At 54.3% G+C, this 22,593-nt stretch overlaps 1 protein-coding gene across 3 annotated transcripts; it reads left to right on the top strand.

Moving 5' to 3' along the window:
- Positions 1–528: 528 nt before the first annotated feature.
- Positions 529–21,389, top strand: PKM (pyruvate kinase M1/2). 3 transcript variants are annotated; one of them, XM_058665443.1, is made up of 12 exons: positions 2,083–2,183; positions 7,193–7,309; positions 10,146–10,327; positions 10,445–10,536; positions 14,258–14,389; positions 14,732–14,918; positions 15,341–15,611; positions 15,827–15,977; positions 16,083–16,235; positions 18,469–18,635; positions 20,049–20,230; positions 20,787–21,389. In XM_058665443.1, exons 1-12 carry the CDS (start codon positions 2,134–2,136, stop codon positions 20,891–20,893), a joined length of 1,791 nt encoding a protein of 596 aa, XP_058521426.1. In that variant the 5' UTR covers positions 2,083–2,133; the 3' UTR covers positions 20,894–21,389. The 3 variants fall into 3 exon arrangements, with proteins under 3 accessions (XP_004594707.2, XP_058521426.1, XP_004594708.2); XM_004594651.3 differs by lacking the exon at positions 18,469–18,635 and adding an exon at positions 17,953–18,119 and having other exon boundaries at positions 2,119–2,183; XM_004594650.3 differs by lacking the exons at positions 2,083–2,183; positions 7,193–7,309 and adding an exon at positions 529–633.
- The last annotated feature ends 1,204 nt before the right edge of the window (positions 21,390–22,593 follow it).

Genomic DNA, 22,593 nt, shown 5'->3' on the forward strand with positions numbered 1-22,593 from the left:
GCAGCAACGCCCACCGCAGCCCTCCTTCCCTCTCGGTCGGTTCTTACACCGGTGCTGCCCTCTCCTTGAAACTCGTGACCGCAGATTTCTTAGGACCCCCAACCCACACCCTTGCTCTTGAGGGGCTCCTCTTAGGAACTCGGCTGCAGAGCTCGAGCCCTCCAGGGTTGCTCCTTTCCCCCCCTCCTCACAGTGCCCCTCAGGCTCGGCCGGATGGGAGCCCTCGGGGATGGGTGGGGCGGCCGAGAGCTAAACGCAGTCTGTGGGGCCGTGCAGCGCATGAGGTGCGGGGAACAGTTGGCCTGGTGCCCAGGGGTCTGCGGGGCGGGGCCTGCGTGCTCGGGGCGGGGATTCCTGTTCGGGGGCGGGGCCTCCAAGAATGCTACGTGAGAAGAGAGTGTCCTTCCGCCGCAGAACGTAGTCCCCTCAGGCCCACAGCCCAAGCAGCTGCAGCCGAGGGGCGGGGCTTGCAGGGGGTTGGACCGGCCGCGTCGCAGCGGTCGGGCTCGGATTGGCCGGAAGGGCGGCGGAGGGATCCGCGGCTGGGGGATCACCTTGAGGCTGCAGCGCCGGCTCTCTCACTTGAGCGGCCGAGCCCTCGACGAGCACGCGCATCCGCAGAGTCGAAGTGAGGTGAGCGCGCGGCCCAGTCCCGATCCCCGTCCCTGTCTCCTCCCGGGCCCGTCCACCACGGGGCCCCCCACGTGGGCGGTGCAGGGGCCTCCTGGGCATCCTGGACCCTGCGGCTTGGGAAAAGGGAGGAAGGCGCGTCCGCAGCCCCTGCTCCGTTCTTCAGACCGCTGCGGCCGGGGTGCGCTCTCCTCCCTGTTTGCTCACTCCTTCCTTTGTTCGCACCCCGGGTCCTCCCTTCTCTCCCGCGCGCTCCGCATCGTCCGAGGCCGCCCTCTCCCCCTCCCCGTGCCGGACACATCCACCTCCCGCCTCCCTCAGCCCATTCAGGTCACGTGCGCGATGTTCCGGTTGGGGTCTCCTTCCCCGCAGGTCCCATCCTCCTCCCACCCGCGCCCGCCTCCGGCTGCAGTCCCCTCCCCCTCCGCGCAGGTCACGTCCGCATCTCCCCCTCCTCCCTCATGTCCCCTCCCCTTCGGTGCAGGTCACGTCCGCATCCCCGCTTCTGGTCCACCCCCTCCCGATTCCGAAGTGATCCCGGCTGCATCCCATCCCCGCTTCTGGTCCCATTCCAGACTTCATCCCGACCGCATCCCATGTTCGGTTCAGGTCCGGTCCCACTTCTTGGTTCGCAGGTGTAACGCGAGAGTTGCGCTCATGGCTGCGCCGCACGTGGCTCCCGCAGTCGGAACCCACCCGCTTGGTGGGAGGTGGGGCTGGAACAGGTCCTGGCGAGGCAGGAGGCTCCCCGTGCCCTCGGCGTGCGCGGCTCCCGCGCTGAAGCTGATGCGGAGAGCCGGGCAGGCCCAGATGCGCAGCATCCCCTGCTGGAGGAAGAACCGTGAGGGCGCCTTGAGTCCACATGGCGTCCGCGGGTCCAGACGAGCAGCGGCATCCCTCGGGCTCCCGGGAGGGAGGGAGGGAGACATGGGGACTCCGTGGATGACTGCAGGAGGTGGCTTCTCCGTCCCTCTCCGGTTTCCCGAGTGCAATCCAGTGGTACCATTTTCCTCATGATGGCTAGCTGAAAGGGCAGCATTTGCCCTCTAGTGAGATGTCCCCCAAGAAAGCGCAGCTACGTGACCCACAGTTGAACACCTTGCTGTCCCCCATAGGTGCTCCCAGCTCATGTATCTGCTGTGGCTTTCTGCCGACCACAGCTCCTGGACCGGTCACCTGGTGACCCTGGCAGTGTAACTGTTCTCTCCTGAGAATGGGGACATGTAGACAAAAGCAGGGGAGCTGGCGGTGGGAGGCTTAGCCCTGCCCATGGCTCCTCTTGGTGTTCTAAGCTTTGTTCAAGCCCTTACTGGATACCCAAGGGCAGAGTTGGAGACAACGGGCCAGTGTGGGAGACACTGAGGGGGAGCTAGGTCAGAACCCCTGTTGGAGTAGCATTATTAGCAAATAATTTGCCCTCTGGTGGCCTGGGGGTGCCTCATGGTGGGTAATATCAGCCATCACCAGGTCGGTAGGGGTTGGAGGGGGGACTGTGTGGGGAAGATGAGTCAGCCTTTCAACCTGATTGCTTTTGAGAGAATTTGCTTCCGTGGGTGAGTGGGGGAACTTGGCGCTGTGGCTTTGGAAGTCCCCTCCCCTTTCAGTCAGTGAAGGGGCATGCCCTTAAAAGTGGCTCATTACAGGGAAAGTGGGTGGTTCAGGTCCCTGTTAAGCCCTCCCTAGAATCCTTGGTAGAGTGGTGAAGCACTGTGGTGCCCCCCCATCACGCAGGCTATGTACCTGCATTCCAGAACATTCTGTGGTGGGCATGGGAGCCTCTCATGGGGAGCACATAGATAACTGGGCAGGGGCAGAATACACAGGCACTCGTCTCCAGTCAGCAGCTTGCATGGTAAGCCTTGTATTAGGAGTAGTTTTACAGAAAGTATAATTAGCTGGTTAAGAACTTCATGCTGCTACTGCCTGTGACTTGGCAGATTTGGTAGGTCTGCCTACGGACAGCCTGCCCCTTGCTGGAGGCACAGGAAACTCTGTTTTGTTTCTTAAAGCTGTAGATTACTTAAGATTGAAGCAATGTAGGAAATGGGGAAATGGTAGTGAACAGGAAGGTAGAGGAAAAAAATGCAGGCTTGTATCTCCCAGACTCGCATTACTTGCATGTTAACTTCAGCCTTTATGAAGGCAAGTCGGGATGTGTCGCTTTTGGTCAAGAACTGCGGCCCAGTCAAGGTTGAGAATGACTCACGGGACATTGGTTATGTTTCTGAATCACTACAGATGGGCACAGTCAGATCCCAACTAACTGGTCCACCGCAAGAATGCACTGCTCCTCTGAGCTTCAATGAGGCTTTGTTTGAGAGCCTTGGTGAGCTGTTTAGTGGAAGGTCTTGCAGACCTCAGCTAAGAGACTGTGTGAACACGTTCTAGAACCCTTCCCCCATTCTGGGGAGTTCATTGAGCATGGATTATTGAACTGCCTGATTGATTACTTGGGCCTTTGTTAAAAAAGCTGTTGGAGACTAAGCCAGGGTGTGGGGTGGTGTGCTGCCTGCTGTAGGTCTGGCATCCCTGTGGGACTGCTTGGCCCTGAGGTGGGGGGCTGGTCAGCAATTGAACAAAGTGGCAAGGCCCCGCCTCTGCGGTGGTGTGTGCAGAGCTGCACGTAGGAGGGAGAGCTGCAGTACCTCTGGTGGCCTGTGAGGCCCATCCGCAAAGCTCCTTGAGAGCTCTAAGCTGCTATTTCTTGCTGCTGGCAAGCTGTGGGCCAGAGGCCAAGACCAGCTAAACTAGGCCAGGGAGGTTGCTGGTCCTGGCATTTCAGTTTGGACCAACTTGGCTGCTGTTGAACTCTGCAATCAGAAAGGTTCCCTGCAAACATTAACCACCCTACAGATAAGGTTTCTTCAGCTCCTCTCTCACGGCTCTATCAGTCATTCCTGGCACGGAGGACACACTGTCCACGTGCCCTGCACGGAGGAGCCTTTGAAAGAAGACTTGCCAGTCACCTGCCAGCGGGGCTTACACTGGAGTCCCATCAGTGTTGGGTGAGAAGGCAGAAACTCACAGAAGTCAGAAGTCGTGGGTTGGTGATAGACTGGAGAGCCATTTTTCAGTGCTGAGGAAAGGAGAAATAAAAGGAACCTCAGGACCCAAGAATTTCAGACAGTTGAGGTGTTTGAGGAGAGGTTCCAGAGTAGGTTAACCGGGAGGACTGGCTTCCAGGGGAGGAAAGGGCAGTGGTCAGGGAGCTGATCTGAGAGTGATAAGGAGCTTCAATGAGATGCTAGGTCTCTGTGCCCACTGGGTGGGTCCTAAACGGAATGCTGAAGGAAATAATTACTCAGTGATACAGTGTGCTTGGGGACCAGCCCTGAAGGTTGCCAACCCCTGGAATTCAGTGTGCAACTAGGTACTCTGTACTACACTTACAGTGAGCCAAAGGAAAACAGCATTTTGGAGTAAATTCTGGAAGGTGTGTGTGGGGGGGATGAGTTGGAGAAGGTGAACTGCATTAAATTAGCTTCTGCTCTCTTTTACAAGGTGTAAAGAAAATGTGATTAAGTAGTAAGGACCTGTTCTGGGTTGTTTGTAGGTTTTGTTTTTAACAGAAAGCAAGATGGCAGCGCCTTGTGAGGGTAGCAGTAGGGAGACAGGTCAGAGGAAAGGCTGCTGTCTGGGAAGCTGATGGGTCCTGCCCCCTGTCCTCCCTGCTTGGACCCTGTGGGGGTCGAGGCCATCGTCCCCTCTGGTTGTGCCTTACCAGGGAGGGCTTCACATCACACTGCAAGCCCCTGACAACTTGGTGCCCAGCTGCCCCATGCATACGTGTAGAGAGGCTCCATATCTGAACACAGCAAAACTTCCCAATTTCCTCCTCAGGCCGGAACCATGTACCACTTGCTTGGAAGGAGTGGCCTTTGGTGGTGGTATCTGCTTGTTGGTGCTCTCTCACAGCCTTGTTTGAGATAGGATCTTAGACTCCAGCTGGTGAGGTTTTTTTTTTTAAAGATTTATTCATTTTTATTACAGCCAGATATACACAGAGGAGGAGAGACAGAGAGGAAGATCTTCCATCCGATGATTCACTCCCCAAGTGAGCCGCGACGGGCCAGTGCACGCCAATCCCAAGCCGGGAACCTGGAATGCGGGTACAGGGTCCCAATGCATTGGGCCGTCCTCGACTGCCTTCCCAGGCCACAAGCAGGGAGCTGGATGGGAAGTGGAGCTGCCGGGATTAGAACCGGCGCCCATATGGGATCCTGGCGCGTTCAAGGCGAGGACTTTAGCTGCTAGGCCACGCCGCCTGGTGAGGTTTTAAGTTGCTTGGTTAGATGCCTGGATAGAAGAAGAGAATATTCTTAAATTTTGAGCAATTGAGAGTTTGTACTTCAGCTTACACACAGGCTCATTTTGTTCTGCATAGCCTGATTACACCAGGCTTTGCTTCCTGTGTGTTTTGTTGGGGGTGAAGAGAAGACCGTCCCCGCCCCAAGCAGCAGCACTGCCCTCCTGTGTGCACAGTGTGCACGGACAGTGCTCGCCCACACCTGCCTGGGCTCTGGGCTCTGCTCTGTTTGGGGCCAGCCTTGGACGTTCTGTTTCTATGTTGCACTGTTGAAGGCTTCTAGGGAGCATCTGGAAGTTGGTGTGTCAGAACGCAGCCTTCCGGGTGGAAGCTGAGACTTGCATGCCTGCTTGTTGGCCTGGAACAGAATTCTGGACTCCTGCCAGAAATGTTGGAAGGAGGAAGTGGGCACTGGGTCTGTCATTGTTGGCTTTGTCCAAGGGGCGAATAGGCTGATCTTGACATGATTGGTGCAGGGAGATGTAACAGACACACTGGCTGGCCGGGCTCATTAGGGCAGATGGTGGGGGTCTTTGTGAGAGGTGGATGAAGTGTGGATCTTTCTCAGCACAGCCTCTCCTTCTGGCTGTGGGTATCCTCACTCCACCCTTCCTCTGTTCTTGAGGCATGGCCACAGGAGTGTTTCTGGCACAAAGGAATCTTGTTACATAAAGCTCTGGGAGCCATCTGGGGTGAGAGGAAAGGGCAGAACACCTGGAGCTCCGTTAACAGTTGTGCTTGTGGCTGTCGGGCAGCACATACTCGGGTCTGCAGCGGAGGGGCGATGGCATTGAGGAGGACCCTGCTGCAGGGGCTCAGCCTCGCTCGGCTGGCTGGAGATTGCCTCTGCAGGTCTGTGCAGGAGTGAGTCACGCAGTCCTGAGTGCAGCTGCATGTCCTAGTAGGAACTGGCCAGGAGGCCTACCCTGAAAAACCAAGGCTCGGGTTGTTCTCTGTGGCCAGGGACCATTCCAGAGGGTGTGTCTTCTGCTGATACCTGGTTGATGGGATGGGCAGCTGGTACTAGGCACAAGACCTTTAGTTCCACCGGTAGGGCTCTAGCTCTTTGTGTCCAGAGGCCCCAAGTCAGAGCCTCAGGGGGAAAAGAAGTGGGTGTGGTTCCGGGGGGGCTTCAATGACGTACCTGAGATCTTGCAGAAGGCTGGATAGGCCTCCCACATGGGTAGCTGAGCCACCAAGCACTTGGTTTGTCTTCTATTACTTCTTTGACACAGTACCAGGGAGCTGGGTGGGAAGCAGAGCAGCTGGGGCTCTTAATACAGGATCACTTAAGTGATTGCTAAAGGGTACTGTGATGTCAGACCCAGCGAGCCTTTTCCTACTGCTTGGTGTATAAATTCATCATAAAATACCATGTACCCTTCCTTTGTCATTTTTTGTCCTTCCTGGCCAAAAGTTGAGGTTTTTTTTGGCTTCAGGTTGAATTCAATATGGTGAAGCCAGGGTTTAAATGTTCGAAGCCAGCATAGTGGTTTGCTGGTGGCACCTTGAGTCCTGGAGGCCAACAACCTTGTCACAAAGGCTTCCCTGTGAGAACAGACTAAACAGGAAAAGGAATTGGCCGGATTGGAGCATGAGGCTGTACTATGGATCCATTTTTTAACATGTTTTTCTGTTTTCCTTCTCAGAGGTTCTGAGTGGGAAAAGGTTGAGACATCAAAGTGGCCTCGCTAGCGTTTGTGGTCTAGGACATGGGCTGCAGCCGGGAGAGGGGCTGCGAGCTTGGCGCTCTTTTGATTGCTCCCCACTGTTGGGCAGCTTGCCAGAAGAGTGACTTACGATTTTTTGTTTTACCCTGGTCCGTATGAGTATTATGTATCAGCAAATTTATCAGTAGCAAAAAGAGGCTGTCTGTAATCTTTCCACCCAGATAGCCTGCTGTTTAAACTTGGGGACATAGCTTTGCATCCTGTAATGTATGTTTAATTTGGTATCCCCTTTATAACCCAAGAAAGGGAGGGGCGGGGTTCTTGCAGAATAACGCAGTAGTAGTCACAGATTTCAAGGGACTTGGGAGGTGGGATTTGAGTATTAAAGGGGAGGAGACCTGGAGCACCACAGAGGGTACCTGAGCATTTCCTGTTAATCATATCTTTGCATTTTTGGGGGAGCCTGCTGTTCTCTGTAACCCAGCTCAGTCTAGTTGCAGCCACCACCTGGACATCTGATGAAGAAGGTAACTTCACTTCCAAAGAGCTTTAGTCACTCTCCGCTTCTACCTTAACCCTTGTGCAGCTCTCCAGGGCAAACCTTACTCAGCTCTGAGCGATCTTTGCAAGTGGGGCCAAGGAGCCGCCCTGAGCCAAAAAAAGAGCATTATGTCACCGGAAGCCCAAGTCCAGAGAACCAAAGGTATGACCCGATCGTCAGCGGCCCCAGCTAGGTCTGCCAGGAAACCCAAACATCTTTGGTCAAGGAAGGATCAACTCATGATTTTTTTTTACTTGTATTTTATTCTAAGGACAGAGTCAGCACCCAGATTTCCCATTTGTTAGATTGGTTTGCTTCCCCAAATGTCTGGGGCTGGGTCAGATAGACCAGTAGTGCCTGGAACTCCATCTAGGTCTCGTGTGTGGCAGGAACTGAAGTATTTGAGCCATTGCTTACCTCTTCCAGAGTGTACCTGAGCAGGAAGCTGGGACCTGAACTCTGATGCGCTCTGCAGGTGCCCCAGGCAGTGTGTTAATCACTTCACCATAGCACCTGTCCTAGCTGATGTTTTTCTATGAAGGTAATTGAGCTCCTCCAGCCCTCCCCTTGGGTTTTTTCTGTGTTCACAGTCGGTCCTTGGACTGGATGACACTGCGGGTAATGCTGCCTTCCCAGCCAGCCTTGTGCCCCGTGGGAGCTCTGAAGGTGTTCAGGCCATGCTGTTGGCAATGTAGAGGTTCCTCAGGTTTGGGCAGAGGGAAGCAGTGGTACAGCTGGAGGTCAGGTCCATCTAGCAAGCACTTGACTCAAGCCTCGAAAGAGAGGACCTTCTGATCATGCTTTGTGTGTGTTACTGAGTTAGGTATCAGTCAGGCCTGTGCTGTGCACAATGGTTATCTGGTATCCTTCCCCGTTTTGAAAATTGCTGACTCCATGGATGGGAGTATAGTGCTGTTTTCCATAGCTGACAGTCGCCTAGTGCCCTGTGCTGCAACCTGACCTTCTTGGAGATGGCAGAGATGAGCTGGCTGAATCCAGGGAGACGTCCAGAGTTGATGAGGTTGATGAGGGAGGAGAATAAGGAGTAAGAATCCTTTACAGAGGATCTTCAAAAAGTTCCTAAGAAATTGTTAGCAGGAGGGCCCGGCACGATGGCCTAGTGGCTAAAGTCATCACCTTGCATGTACTGGGATCCCATATGGTCCAGTTTGTATTCTGCTGCTGCATTTCCCTTCCAGCTCCCTGCTGGTGGCTTGGGAAAACTGTAGAGGATGGCCCAAACCCTTGGGACCCTGCACCCAATGTGGGAGACACAGAAGAGGCTCTGGGTTCCTCCTGGCTTTGGATCAGCTCAGCTCCAGCCGACGCGGCTGCTTTTCCTTCTGTAAATCTGACTTTCCAATAAAAATTAAAAATCATTAAAAAAAATGGCTAGCAGAAAAATGCATGAATTTCAAGATTTAATTTTATCTTTATTTGAAAGGCAGAAAGGCAAAGATCTTCCATCTGCTTGTTCACTTCCAAACGATTATAACAACCAGGGCTGGGCTGGCAGAAACCAGAAGCTGTGAATTCTGTGTCTCCTGTATGGACGACCGTTGTCTTTGAGCCATCATCTGCAGCTGTCAAGGTGGCTCAGAAGCAAAGCAGCTGGGTCCCAAACCAGGTGCTACAATATGGGATATAAGCAACCCAAGAAGGGAAGAAGGCAGGCTACATTCTAGTTCGTCCTTTTAAAAGTTGTTTTTAGTTGAAAGGAAGAGTTATGGAGAGGGCAGGAGGAGACAGATATCTCATCTGCTGGGCCAGGAAAAGCCAGGAGCTTTTTCAGGTCTCCCATATGGGTGAAGGGACCCAAGTTCTTGGGCCACCTGCTGGATCGGAGGTGGAGCAGCCAGGACTTAACTGGTGTCTACATGGGATGCTGACACTGCAGTTGGCAGCTTAACCTATTGAGTTACAGTGTCAGCTTCCTTGGAGGGGCCAGTTTCTGAACCTAGGTAGAAGCCTTTAAACTCGGGGATTGTAGAAGGAGCAGCCTTGGATCTGAGTTCACATCTATCCGATACCTATGATTGCCCGGAAGCTTCTTTTGACTTGTCCTTGAAGCAGCTGAGTGAGTTTCCTTGTAAGTCAGCAATAAAGTATAGCAAAGGTCAGGACAGTTGTTGGGATCCTGACCTGGGCTGGTTAATTGCCTGGAACCATCCTCTGCATTTCGTAAGGTCAGACTTGGCATTGGAATTGAGATGGTGTATCCAACATCGGTTGGGAGAAACATTTAATCACACTGCACCCATCTTGTTAATGTAATCATTTTAGGGCTGCACCAGTGCCACTATGGTAATCCTTAGTTGTATGCAAACTGCTTTGAAATTCTAAATTCCTCTGACCAAGAGTGGGAGTGGTTTTGAGATACAAGCTCCTGATAAGGAAGACTGTATTCAGGGAACCTGTTGGACTGAGTTTGTTGTTGCTGTTGGACAGGGGGTTTGGTATTGAGTACGTCTAATGGGGTTCTCTGGGTTAGTAAAAAAAAGAAACCCAGGACACAAGAGCCAGGATGACTCCTCGGACAGGGATGGTCTCGGTGTAATCACTTTGGGTTTGGGTGGGGAGTGTAAAAGACTTATAGCTGTCCCATGCCAGGGCACATATGGTGGCTGTGAGGCTTTGTCATACAAAATCGACTGGCATTGGTAGTAAGCCTGCTTCGTGTTTGCTGAAGGAATTGGCTTCAATGGGTTTCTGTGGGGTGACCTGCAGCCTCGCCGAGCCCCACCTATGGCATGTCCCTGGGACGTGTCCACACCAGATGTACAGCTTCTTTTGCTGAGGTCTTTCCTCGGTCTTTCCTCGTCCTTTCCTCGTTGCCCCGGATCCCACAAACCCTTTGCCCAATTTGAGGACTGCATGACCAGAGTATGACTGCCTGGGAGCTTGTGCACAGAGCATGCTTACCAAGTTAAATGTGTCAGCAGGAGGTGGCCTGGGCCAAGTGGTGTACCAGACCCTGCTCAGTCCTCTCTGTCCGCAGTCTCCCAGAAGCCAGGACCTCAGCAGCCATGTCGAAGCCCCACAGTGAAGCTGGTACTGCCTTCATTCAGACGCAGCAGCTGCACGCAGCCATGGCGGACACATTCCTGGAGCACATGTGCCGCCTAGACATCGACTCGCCACCCATCACGGCTCGTAATACAGGCATCATCTGTACCATTGGTGAGCATGTGAAGCAGCCAAGACACATACCAGTATCTATGAAGTCGGGGGAAATGTTCAGGGGGGAGGAATAAGATAACACCATATTAACACTTGCGGCTTTCAACTCCATAACAGGCCCTGCCTCCCGCTCGGTGGAGATGCTGAAGGAGATGATTAAGTCTGGAATGAATGTGGCACGAATGAACTTCTCCCACGGGACTCATGAGGTGAGCCTCAGCGGAGCAGTGGCTGCTGGGACATCTTGTGAGAAATGAGGAATGTCATCATGTTCACTGAGATGCTCCAAGTTCGAGGTTTCCCAGCCACCAGGAAAATGGCGTGCACTAGCCCATCCACAGCCACCTCAAATGGCCACCTCTGTGTCAGCCTTCACTAAGGAACAGCGAAGTGTGCTGACTGCACTGTCCTGAGCCTTTGCAGCAGCCTCTGTTGCCTTGGCTCTCCCTGGGTTCTGGCTGCAAAGGGTTGCCTCTCCTAAGACAGTGCCCCGCCCTGTCAGCATGCTGTTCCCAGCTTACCCCTTTCCAAGCTCGACTCAGCTGGCATTCTGCTATGATTGTTTCTGTAGCAGGAAAGGCACTGCTGTGTTCAGAAATGCGGGATTGTGAGGGTTGTGGGGCTTCCCTAAGGAATGGAAGAGTCAAAGGGGGAGGCTGGTTGACCTGTCCTGACCTCTGCCCTTCCCCTTCAGAGTAAGGAAAGCACACTCCTGTGAGGTCAGTGGGGAGGGGTCATCTGGCATTTGGAAGTTGGTATTAAGTTTGGACTAAAAATAAAGTCCCAGGAAATGCAATCCATGGGGTCATTTCTGCTTTCTGGAAACATGAGACTCTTCATCGTGGATGCTGTGGCCCCTGTTCATGATCATCAAGCTGTCCTGTAATGTAGGGGAGAGGGACACACCTAGCCAGGGCAAATTGCCACCTGAGAGTGATAAAGACGCTTCCCTGTGAATTAGATCCCGATTTTTCCAAAGCAGGGGCTCGGGCACTGGGAGAGCAAAGGCAGTTCACGATTGATCTGTGCTGCTGGTGTCCACCATGGCCGCCTGAGTGCTGGGGCAGGAGCAGAAATAGATTTTGAGCAGCTGACCTTTCAGCCGGCTGCATGTTCCCGCCACCCAGTAAAACAACACCGCCCTGCTCTGAAATGGCAAAGGCTGCACCTGTCGGACTAGGGCTCACATTTTGGATTTTAAAAGAACAGAAGCATTCGGAGGCATTCTGAAACGAAACAACATGTGCTTGTGGTGGTCCCTTTGGGGTCCTGGTCCCAGATGAGCTTTTGTCTGGGCTCGGCATGTTGGCAATGGGCCTGAGCTGGTAGTGCTAGTGTGGACAGATGTTACTGATGGCTATGGCCGGGGCTGGGCCAGGGTGAAGCCCAGGTCCAGGAGCTTCTTCTGTATGGGTGGAGTGGCTCAGGCGTTTGGGCCATGTTCTGCTGCTTTGCCAGGGAGTTGGATTGGAAGTGGAATGGCTGAGACATGAACCAGGGTCCATACGGGATGTTGGTAGTGCTGGCATTGGCTTACCTTTCTGTGCCACGACACCTGACCCTGCAGGTAGCATCCTCAGTGGTATGCCAAACATCCTGGCATCCCCGTGTCTTCTGCTGGCAGCCATGGTACCATGCCATCAGCCCCTACCTTGATGTGTGGGTAATTTCTGTTCTTGCCGAACATGTGGTTTCATAATGCCTTATGCACAATGTAAATATTCTATATCACCACAAAAGCCTCACGTTCTAGAAAATAAAATTAGGCAGACTCATTAGCTGGCAGTTTTGAACATTTATTTAAAATATTTGAGAGAGATACCCGACATCTCTGGTCCAGTCCTCAAATGTTCATAGCAAGCGGGCCTAGACTGGAACAAAGCCTCTATAGAGACAAGAGCACTTGACACATTGCTTACCTGCCTTCCAAAGCTCTGCATTAGCAGGAAACTGGATCAGAAGTGCATCTTGGGACTGTAATGCAAGAACTGTAGTGTGGCAAATGCAGATGTCTTGGTTTTGAGTTTGTTTCATGTATTTATTTGAAAGGCAGAGGTAAGAGAGACATCTTTCATCCTCTGGTTCACTCCCAGAATGGCCTCCATGCCTGGAGCTTGGCCAGGTCAAATCCAGAAGCTTCATCTGGGTCTCGCACATGGGTGCAGGGGCCCAGACCCTTGGCATTTTATGCTACTTTTCTAAGTGTAATAGTAGGGAGACAAATCTGAAGCAGAGAAACCAGGGCTCAAACCAGGGTCCATGTGGGATGCTGGCAGTATAGATGGGCTTGAATGCTACTCCATGGAGTTGGCCCCATCAGTGAAGTCTTACTTTTGGGGATGTTTATGTAGTTGAGAAGGAAGCATGTTGTAGACCACTGATTAGGGAGGAAGGGTTGAGGAATGGGGGGAAAGTGGATGATACCATTGTTGAAGCCATTTTTCTTTTTCTTCCTGTATCTGGGGTAGAGAAGGGGAGAAGCTGCCCCCAGCATCCTAACCACATTAGTACCGGGGGATGGTGAGAGCCACCCAGAATCCTCCCTGGGTCCCAGATAATGGCGCAAGCTCTGAGGGTACTCGGGATGGGGAGAGCCACCCAGTGTCCTCCCAGGGTACCTGAAGTGGAGCATGCTCTGAGGGTACTCGGGCAATAGGGCAGACTTGCCCAGGGTCCCCCCCATGGGGAATCTTAACTGCTATACAATACTCAACCTGGACAGGTTTTAATGAAAATCCAGACCACCAGTATAGAGGTGAAAAAATCTTTGAAGCTTATTGTAGGAGCAGAAGTTTGAAGTTAACAAACTATTTAGGTAGGAACACTAGGAACAGCAAGAAAAATAACCCATACTGTGTGCTTGACTGTTTTAACTCAAATGTTATCTCAATCCTTAGAGCATTTGATGTCTTATATCTAAGTGCACTGTTTAAGTCCCAGCTCTCTGCTTCCATTTCATTTTCTTGTTAACATGTATCCTGGGAGGCAACAGATGGTCCACCCATGTGGGAGAGACTTGGAGGGAGTTCCAGGCTTCTGGCCTCAACTGAGCCGAGCCCAGCCCTGCTTATTGCAGACATTTATTTGGGCAGAGAACCTACCAGATGGAAGACCAATCTCTGTCTCTGTTGTATGTTTCAAATAAAAATTTAAACTAAATTAATGCAAAATAAATTATGCCTGCTACAAGTCAGCAGTATAGTGAAAGAACTTTTTGTAACTTGCTACAAGGACCTCTACAAAGACAAACGGAATTGTCCTCGGGCAGTGTGATCCCTGGAGACAGTGCTCTGGTTGCAGACCTGAGGCTGTGACCCATAGGCAGGCAGTGGTGGTTAAAGGCCAAACCCATAAAATGCTGAATTAGGTGACCCTGTTATCAGTAGTGCTGTATTGATTACCTTATCTGAGAACTCTAGACATCTTATCTGGATTTAACTCCCTTTTTAACTGAATGGCAGTGGCAGGTGATGAGGAAAAGGCCTGGAGAGAAAGCAGGTGTCAGGATTTGTGCTGGGGTGCTTTGGCAAAAGGGCAGCTTGAAGAAAGACGTCTGTGAGCACCTTTTCCAGTTCCTGTCTCCTCAGGTCACACCCTGGACAGTGATGGCGAAACCAGGTCTATGTGACCTTCGTGGGGAGGTGTTCAATTCATCCTTTTAAGTCAATAACTTCATGTTTGAACTGTAGCAGGAATCAATTGGGGGGAAAAGCATTCAGCATTGCCATCTGGGTCAGGCTGTGCAATGATTGCCAATGCACTCAGCCCAGCCTGGTCAGTTGCCTGCTCTGCCAGCCGTGGGTGGCTGGTGAATCCTGGGGAAGAGAGGACAGTTCCAGATGATGCAAGGAAGTGAAGCTGTGGGTGCTCCTAAGCCCTTTCCTGAGTGAGCAGCTGTGGACCTCACTTTTCCTCTTGTTCCTCCTCCAGTACCATGCTGAGACCATCAAGAACGTGCGCACGGCCACGGAAAGCTTTGCTTCAGACCCCATCCTCTACCGGCCAGTGGCTGTGGCTCTGGACACAAAAGGCCCTGAGATCCGAACAGGACTCATCAAGGGCGTGAGTATGCTGGGAAAGTGAAGGCATGGCAGGGTTCCCAGCTTGGGGACCATAACGCCTTGGCAGCATTGAGTTCAAGTGAGATCTTTATTCTGGCTGGAGATAGTGCTGATCTGGTCCACTTTGTTTAAGATTGGTACCACAAAGGAGTCTACTCTTACGACCCTACTCTGACTTTGAGGAGGGGTTTCTTTATATCTCTTATCCATCCAAGTATGCTGAGAAGGGCATTCATCCACCAGGGCAGGTCTTTGTTAACTTGTCTAAGGTTGGAACCCAGTGTCCACGGGGCCTGGATATTGTCCTCTGCCAACTGGACTCTTGGTGATTTGTGTCTTACAGAGCGGCACCGCGGAGGTGGAGCTTAAGAAGGGTGCCACGCTCAAGATCACATTGGACAACGCCTACATGGACAAGTGTGACGAGAACATCCTGTGGCTGGACTATAAGAACATCTGCAAGGTGGTAGATGTGGGCAGCAAGATCTACGTGGATGACGGCCTCATCTCTCTGCAAGTGAAGCAGAAAGGTGTGTGGGAGGCAGGGTCGCAAGCTGACCCCAGCTCCACTCACACAGGAAGCTCAGTTGGCTTCCAGGAAGATTGAGTTTGTGTGTTCCCAGAAGTTCCTACTAGAACTCCTTCATCCTCTGACCAGGAGAACAAATCGGGGGAGAGCACTGTGCCTCTCTGACGCTGGAGAAGTGGAGAGACAAATTTTCCATCTAAATTTATTTAAATATTAAAAGGATTAGTATTTTCACCAGTAAAGCTAAGGTAACTTAGATGCAAAGAGATTGTTGGCTTCTCCAAGATTATGCAGTGAGTGGAGATGGGGGTATGAAGGCAGTTATGTGGGTTCAACCCCTGGTGTGTCCCTTCCCCAGTTGAGTGCAGGGAGGAAGGCACCTGCCGGTGGCTGTGCCTCCCCTACTTCCTCCTTTTCCCGCAGGTCCTGACTTCCTGGTGACGGAGGTGGAGAACGGTGGCTTCCTGGGCAGCAAGAAGGGTGTGAACCTGCCTGGGGCCGCTGTGGACCTGCCTGCAGTGTCGGAAAAGGATATCCAGGACCTTAAGTTCGGGGTGGAGCAGGACGTGGACATGGTGTTCGCTTCTTTCATCCGCAAGGCAGCTGACGTGCACGAAGTCAGGAAGGTCCTGGGCGAGAAAGGGAAGAACATCAAGATCATCAGCAAAATTGAGAACCATGAGGGCGTGCGCAGGTGAGCCCCTGTCCGCCCGGCTCCCCGAGTCAGGGCGTGAGAGAGAATGGCTGGGCTGATGACTGAGAAGTTTCCCATTTGACATTGCTCTGGGGCTTAGCTCCCAGGCCTCAGTGGGATAAGGAGTATGGACGGTGTTGGGAACTCAGCTGCCTGTCACCATTTGTGGGACACCTGTGGAACATGACCTGTGTTATCTCTGCCCTCCCTGTCAGGTTTGACGAGATCCTGGAGGCCAGTGATGGGATCATGGTGGCTCGTGGTGATCTTGGCATTGAGATTCCCGCAGAAAAAGTCTTCCTTGCCCAGAAGATGATGATCGGGCGGTGCAACCGTGCAGGGAAACCTGTCATCTGTGCCACACAGGCATGTAGCCTCCCCAAGCACCCTGTCCCACCTATGTCCCTTCCCTGGGTTCCTGTCCTGTGGGTTGGCCCCAGCTGAGCCTTATCTGGGTTCTTCCCCTTCCAGATGTTGGAGAGCATGATCAAGAAGCCCCGCCCAACTCGCGCAGAGGGCAGTGACGTGGCCAATGCAGTCCTGGATGGAGCTGACTGCATCATGCTGTCGGGAGAGACTGCCAAGGGCGACTACCCCCTGGAGGCCGTGCGCATGCAGCACCTGGTGAGTGTGCGGGGCCTACCCTGCCCCAGCCTTCATTTCAGCCGGGCTTGTAGGGCCTAGGCCGCCTTCCCACAGGCTGCCACCAAGCTCCACCTCACCTCACCTGAGTAAGGAGGCGGTGCAGGGATCACATTCCATCTGCTCCTGTGGGAGAGGCGTGATGCCCTTAATGGACAGTTGTCAGTCCTCCTCAGACGGGCTAGAGGGTCTGCCTACTCCTGCCTGATCTGGGAAAGACTGAGAACTCCTGCTCGGCTACTTTGTGTGTCTTCTAAGTCGAATGCTTATAGGGGCCTGTTGTTGGCCTTGCATGGTGCCTGCAGCGGGACCTGCTTGCTGCCTGTTGAAGGTGCAGCTGCCATACTCACCCCAGACAAGGAAGTGCAGCTTAAATGACTGGCAGCAAAGCCACAAAGAGACTGGTACAGGGGTAGCCAGCCCTATGGTCCCCTCCGCAGCTACCTGGAACTGGAGCTTCCAGAGTTGAATAGGACCATAGCCTACCTGACCTCTTTTCCAGGGTTGTGGGGGGTTTCCCCTCCTCTGCTGTGAGGATGGTCAGGCAGGACCACTCAAGCCTGGTGCCCTGTGCACTGTGGATTTCCTGTTGGCGGAGCTGGCACAGCCCATCATGTAGTTGTGGCAATGCCCTTTCTCTTGAGATGTTGTATTTTCCTATACGCTGTGTTAGAGGAGACATGCTGGCTGCTGGTGTTAAGTTCTGTCAAGTCACTGTGCACATTGATGTGATTTTTATGGCTACCAGCACCTCAGTTTATGTAAGGTCAGAGTGCCGCCGCCCAAGAGCCTGGGCTACTGATCCCAAAGCTGGCCTCCCTGCCTGTGACCTAGAGCCCTGGAGTAGAAATGGAGACCAAGATTCTGAGTCATAATGCCCTTTCTCCCGTAAGTGGTATTTCCCAAGCAGAGAGAAACACCTTAAGTCCTGGGTTGGGCCAGGTCTCCCGGCTTGTGTGTGCTGATGCACTTCCCGAGCTGTGACGGAGGGCTAGGCAGCACCAGGTACGCCCCCACCTCCCCGACCTATGCCTGTCCTCTGGGCTGTGTGTGTGTTCCGTTCTTAACTCGCTCGGTGCTCCCACACATCTGCTTCTACTGTGAAATTAATGAATGGCATTTGACTCCTCCCTTGCCCATTGATCACTAAGACGCTGGGAACTGCATGTAATCACCACAAACTTAAAATTTCCTCTCTAATTCTTGGTGTTGTTCGAGTGGGCAGTCTGTCTTCACCCGGTATCATGCCTGTTGTAATCATTACATGTTAATCAGCCCCCTGCATGCTTCTGTGGGTGTCCCCTCACATGGCTGCTCATTGTGCCCCTCCCAAACTAGCAGTCCTGCTCTCAGGCCTTTGGCCTCCCACCTCCCAGGGCTGCTCACTGGTGTGAGCGTCCCTGTGTCACTGAAAGGGCAGCCAGCCATGTGAGGAGGGGCCTGCTTCTTCTTGAGGCAGGAGGGTCAGGTCCAGCCAGGCGGGCCAACATGCCAGGGTGCCACGGCCCATGGCCACACTGCCTTGCCGTGCCACACGTGCCCCTGATGCAGAGGGTGCTGGCTGGACCTTGTCCCCTTGCCTCTGCCTGATGACCTCATTAACCCCTGATGCCTTCCTCCCTGATTAATCCCTCCTTCTGTCTTTCCATGTGTTGTCTTTTCTCCTGCCCTCCTCTCCCCCCTCCCCTGAACCTTACAGATAGCTCGTGAGGCTGAGGCAGCCATGTTCCACCGCAAGCTGTTCGAAGAACTTGTTCGAGCCTCCAGTCACTCCACAGACCTCATGGAAGCCATGGCCATGGGCAGCGTGGAGGCTTCTTATAAGTGTTTAGCAGCAGCTTTGATAGTTCTGACGGAGTCTGGAAGGTAGGGCCCCGAGGTCAGGTAACGCTGCAGGTACAGTCTCTTGTTCCAGCTGCTTCAGGATGCCACAGCTGGGTGCAGCTGTTCTCTGCTCATCTGTAGGAAGGCAGCCTAGGAAGTCACCACAAGGCAGGGCCACAAGGTCCTCTGGCTCAGTAGGCAGTCACAGGCAGCTGGGGAAGGACTCCCCCAGGGGAGCCTCGGCCTCCTCATCACTGGACCTCAGGCCTCGTCTTGGCCTTTGTTCCTGGGGTGTGTTCTTCACCTGCTGTCTGTAGACTCACCCCTTCCCCTGCTCCACGACAAAGGTCTGACAAAGCTCTGTCCCTCTGGATGGATGTTGCTCCCCTAGATTGCCCGTGAGGCAGAGGCTGCCATCTACCACTTGCAATTATTTGAGGAACTCCGCCGCCTGGCGCCCATTACCAGCGACCCCACAGAAGCCGCCGCCGTCGGCGCCGTGGAGGCCTCCTTCAAGTGCTGCAGTGGGGCCATTATCGTGCTGACCAAGTCTGGCAGGTAGGAGGCGCCAAGTGGTCCTGGGGGCACACCCTGCTCCATTGCACCCCAGCTGGAGGGGCCCGGGAGCAGTGCTCAGGTGATGCTGAGCCAAGGTAAGCCCCCCACCCACCTCAGGCCAGGAGCTGATGGAATGGGCTAAGCCCAGATCTGGCCACATGGGGTGTCTGGATCCAAAGCACTTCTGCAGATGGAACAAACAGGACAAAGTGGAGTTTTTAAAGCTGGTCCTTTAAACAGTCAAAGATGACCAACTTTGCTTATGCTGGTGATTTTGTTCTCTTTAAAAACCAAGTTGGGACAGTGGACTCTGGGTTGAGCCCCAAAAAGGTTGTTCCATGCTGGCATTTTGTGGCCCGGCTCTCTGGGGTCAGGCTACTGGAGTTAGCATCCCTGACTGATGGCAGGTGGGCCACTTTGTGGGACCAGGATGGGCAAAGCACTCAAGGTGCACTCCTGCCTAGGCAGCACCATCCTTTAGGGCTGACCTTGCAGAAAGCCCTGCCTTCGCCCTGGGGCTCTTTTTAGCTGGAGCTGTGGTCTGAGCTTTCAGCTGCCTCCCCGTGAAAGCAAAGCCTTTTCTCTGTCACCAGTCGGGCTCCTGGGGCTTGCTTCTCCTGCAGGTCCCTCCCCACACTGGCCACCACACACAAGTAAACTACTGGGAGGCACCTGGCGCCAGTGTTGGTCTCGGCGGTGCCCATGCCTTCCGTAAGATTCTCAGGCAGAACTGTTCCTGTGTTCAATCCCTCTTTGAGATCTAGCGTCTTAGGACTTGGTAAAAATTTGCCTTAAAAAATGGAGCGGAGAAAGATCTGGTTTGAACCATCTGCTGGACTACTTCCCAGATGGCCACAATGCCTGGAGCTGAGCTGCTTCTGGGTCTCCCACATGAATGCAGGGTCCCAAGGACTTGGCTCTCCTCCACTGCCTTCCCAGGCTATAAGCAGAGCTAGATCAGAAATAAAACTGGGACATGAACCAGTCAGTGCCAGTAAGATTTGCCAACACTATAAGGCAGAGGATTAGTTCTCTGAGCTATCACACCAGCCCCTTACATCTTGCATTTGGTTCTGGACCCCAGAACTCAGTTGCTGGGGCTGTTTCCGGGGTCTGGAACGAGGTTGGTCAGGAGAGCATGGGAATGGAGACTCCACACTTGGCTGGCCGCTGTGCTGACATTTGGCCATCAGCTAAAGGCTGCTCTAGGACTGGGTCCTTTCTCTAGGGTTGCCTCTGCCAAGATGGAAAAGTTCAGGGTGTGGGCAGGCTCCCCCTGCCCTCATCCCGGGGTTAAGGGGTTTGTGGGGTGCAGGTGGGGCAGCAGGTGTTAAAGGCCAGAGCTTTGGGATTAGGGGAAAAGTCTTGGTACTGCTGGATTGCTGCTCACAGGCCTCCTGTCTCCTGTCCCAGGTCTGCTCACCAAGTGGCCAGGTACCGCCCACGTGCCCCCATCATTGCTGTGACGCGGAATCATCAGACGGCCCGTCAGGCCCACCTCTACCGCGGTATCTTCCCTGTGGTTTGCAAGGACCCTGTCCAAGAGGCCTGGGCTGAGGATGTTGACCTTCGGGTGAACTTGGCCATGAATGTTGGTGCGTGGTTGGGAGCAAGGGCTCGCATCTTGAGGGGTGGTGTGGGCTGTTTGGCTACATCTCTAGGGACAAAGGGGCCTGCTAGCCTCTTGGTCCACACGGGGAATGTTTTCTGAACCCTGCCGGGAGGGGAAAGCTTAAAGGGGCGGAGGCAGCTGCCAAGCCCCTCTCATTGCTGACCTAGGTCCCAAAGCAAGAATGTTGTTTCAATACACCAGGGATTTATTTGAAAGGTGGTTAGTATTAACAGGAACATCTGGTTCAGTCCTCAAATAGGTACCAACAGCTGAGAGCTAGGCCAAAGCCAGGAGCGCAGAGCTGCTTGGGAGTCTCCCATATGGGTGGCAGGTGCAAGAGGCACCTGGACTTCCTTCTAACGCCTTCCCAAGCTCAGCAAGTTGGCCAGAACTGCTCCTGTTTGCAGGACACAGAAGGGTCCTGTTCCCCGCATGAGATATACCTGCTGTGGTCTGCCAGCCTAAAGAAGGTTGGCGCCACCTTATGGTGTCTGGAGGTCCTGGACCTGCCCATTTCTCACTGGCTTCTCTCTCTCCAGGCAAGGCCCGTGGCTTCTTCAAGACTGGAGATGTGGTCATTGTGCTGACCGGCTGGCGCCCTGGCTCCGGCTTCACCAACACCATGCGCGTGGTGCCGGTGCCGTGACAGGCTGCAGCTGTTCCCCCAGCCACTGTCCCGTCCCTTCCCCCTACCCATCCATTAGGCCAGCAATGCTTGTAGTGCTCCCTGGGCCTGTAGTGTGGCACTGGTGGGCTGGGACGTCGGTGGAAGAGCTGGAAGATGACTGTGGGCATGCCAGAACCCTGCTGTTCATCATGTGGCTCTGCCCATGGCCCCACCCGTTGCACTGTGCGGTTCCTATAGAGTGCAACCCCAGGACAACTCCCAATCCTGGCCTGGGGTCATGAGCAGACAGCAGGACCTTAAGGGAAGCTGCAGATCCGGTTTTGGCAGATCTGGGCCCCTGATCTCCCCCACTCCCAAGTTGTGTGCGTTGTGCTCACCTGCGTTCCCTTCCCCACTCAGCTGACATCAACAAACACTCCATCAGCACCTTCCACTTCACCCGCGAGCACGGCCCACCCAGGCCTGTTGCTGCAGAGCCTGCCTGTGTGTCAATAAACAGCGGCTGAACAACTGTTTCCTCTTCTCTGCCCGGGTGTGGCTGGGGTGTGGGCACGGGTGGGGATTGGCCAGGAGCACTCAGCCTGGTGCGGAACGGTCTCCTACAGATTCCTGGTCTGTGGGGTTCTGGGCGTTGCTGCTCAGGCTGTGCAAGCAGCAAGCTGCCGGGAGACAGGAATAGTAACCGCCCTGAGGCTGTAGAATGGCCAAAATGCCACTGCCCCCTATTGTATCAAACCCGACAGCGACGCTCACGGGCACGGCCCTCAGCATCGCAAGTGTGCAGTGCGGTCCCTCCTGGCCTCCTGAGGCAGGCCGCAACCGTTTTCCCTGCGCTGGGACGGATTAGGGAAAAGGGGCCCCAGGCTGAGGTTCCCGGGTAGCGGGTTGGGGCTGGGCCGCACGTACGCCTAATAGGAGGCGGTCTAGGCCCAGTCCCGCGGTAACCGGCGGCACCTGTCGGCGAGCGCTTTAGGTCAATCCCCGCCCGAGAACTGCCCGCCCCGGGCTTGGAGGATCCGCCCTCCCACTCCTCGCAGCCCGTGTGCCCTGCAGGGGCGCCAGGCGGAGCTGCCTCGGCAAGACCTCTGCCGCACCCGTTCGCCAGCCCCAGGCGACCGGAGCGGGTACCTGTGCCTTCCCCGTGATGGTGCTGAAGGCGGGCCGGGAGGAAGCAGGGTCGGACAACAGGGGACGGAGTGGCCGCGCAGAGCAGGCGGAGAGGTGGCGGTGCTCCCTGGGGCTCCAAAGATGAAGGTGTAAGTTGCTGCGCGGGGCGCACACCGGACCTCCGGGCAGGGTGGGCTGAGTATCCGGGGCCTTCCGTGAGGCTGGCAAGCGGGACGCACAGCCCGAGGGGCGCAGCCGCTGGGCCCCCTTGGAGCCAAACCCAAGTTCTCACCTGGGGAGAATTTTCTAAATGTCAATGGGAGCGCAGGTTGTGGTGCGGGTGGCTTCCCAACCACCACATTCCCGGGACCCCCGTGAGGACCGCAGCCGCACCGTGCCTTAGGGCTGCTCCCCAACCTACCCAGCTCCCCCATTCCATCACACAGGGCCAGGAATGAGCCCTGAGCCTCAGACTCAGTTCCGGGCCTCAGACTGGCTGGGAAGTGGGAGACCCGGTGTGTCTCCATCCCCCTCAACACAGCCGGAGATGACCGGCTTTGCTGCTTTCCTGGGGAGCGGATTTCCATTCCTCTCCCGGACCTTTTTTTGGG

The sequence above is a fragment of the Ochotona princeps genome, chromosome 6, assembly GCF_030435755.1.
Source record: "Ochotona princeps isolate mOchPri1 chromosome 6, mOchPri1.hap1, whole genome shotgun sequence".
In the NCBI taxonomy this organism is placed as follows: Eukaryota; Metazoa; Chordata; class Mammalia; order Lagomorpha; family Ochotonidae; genus Ochotona; species Ochotona princeps.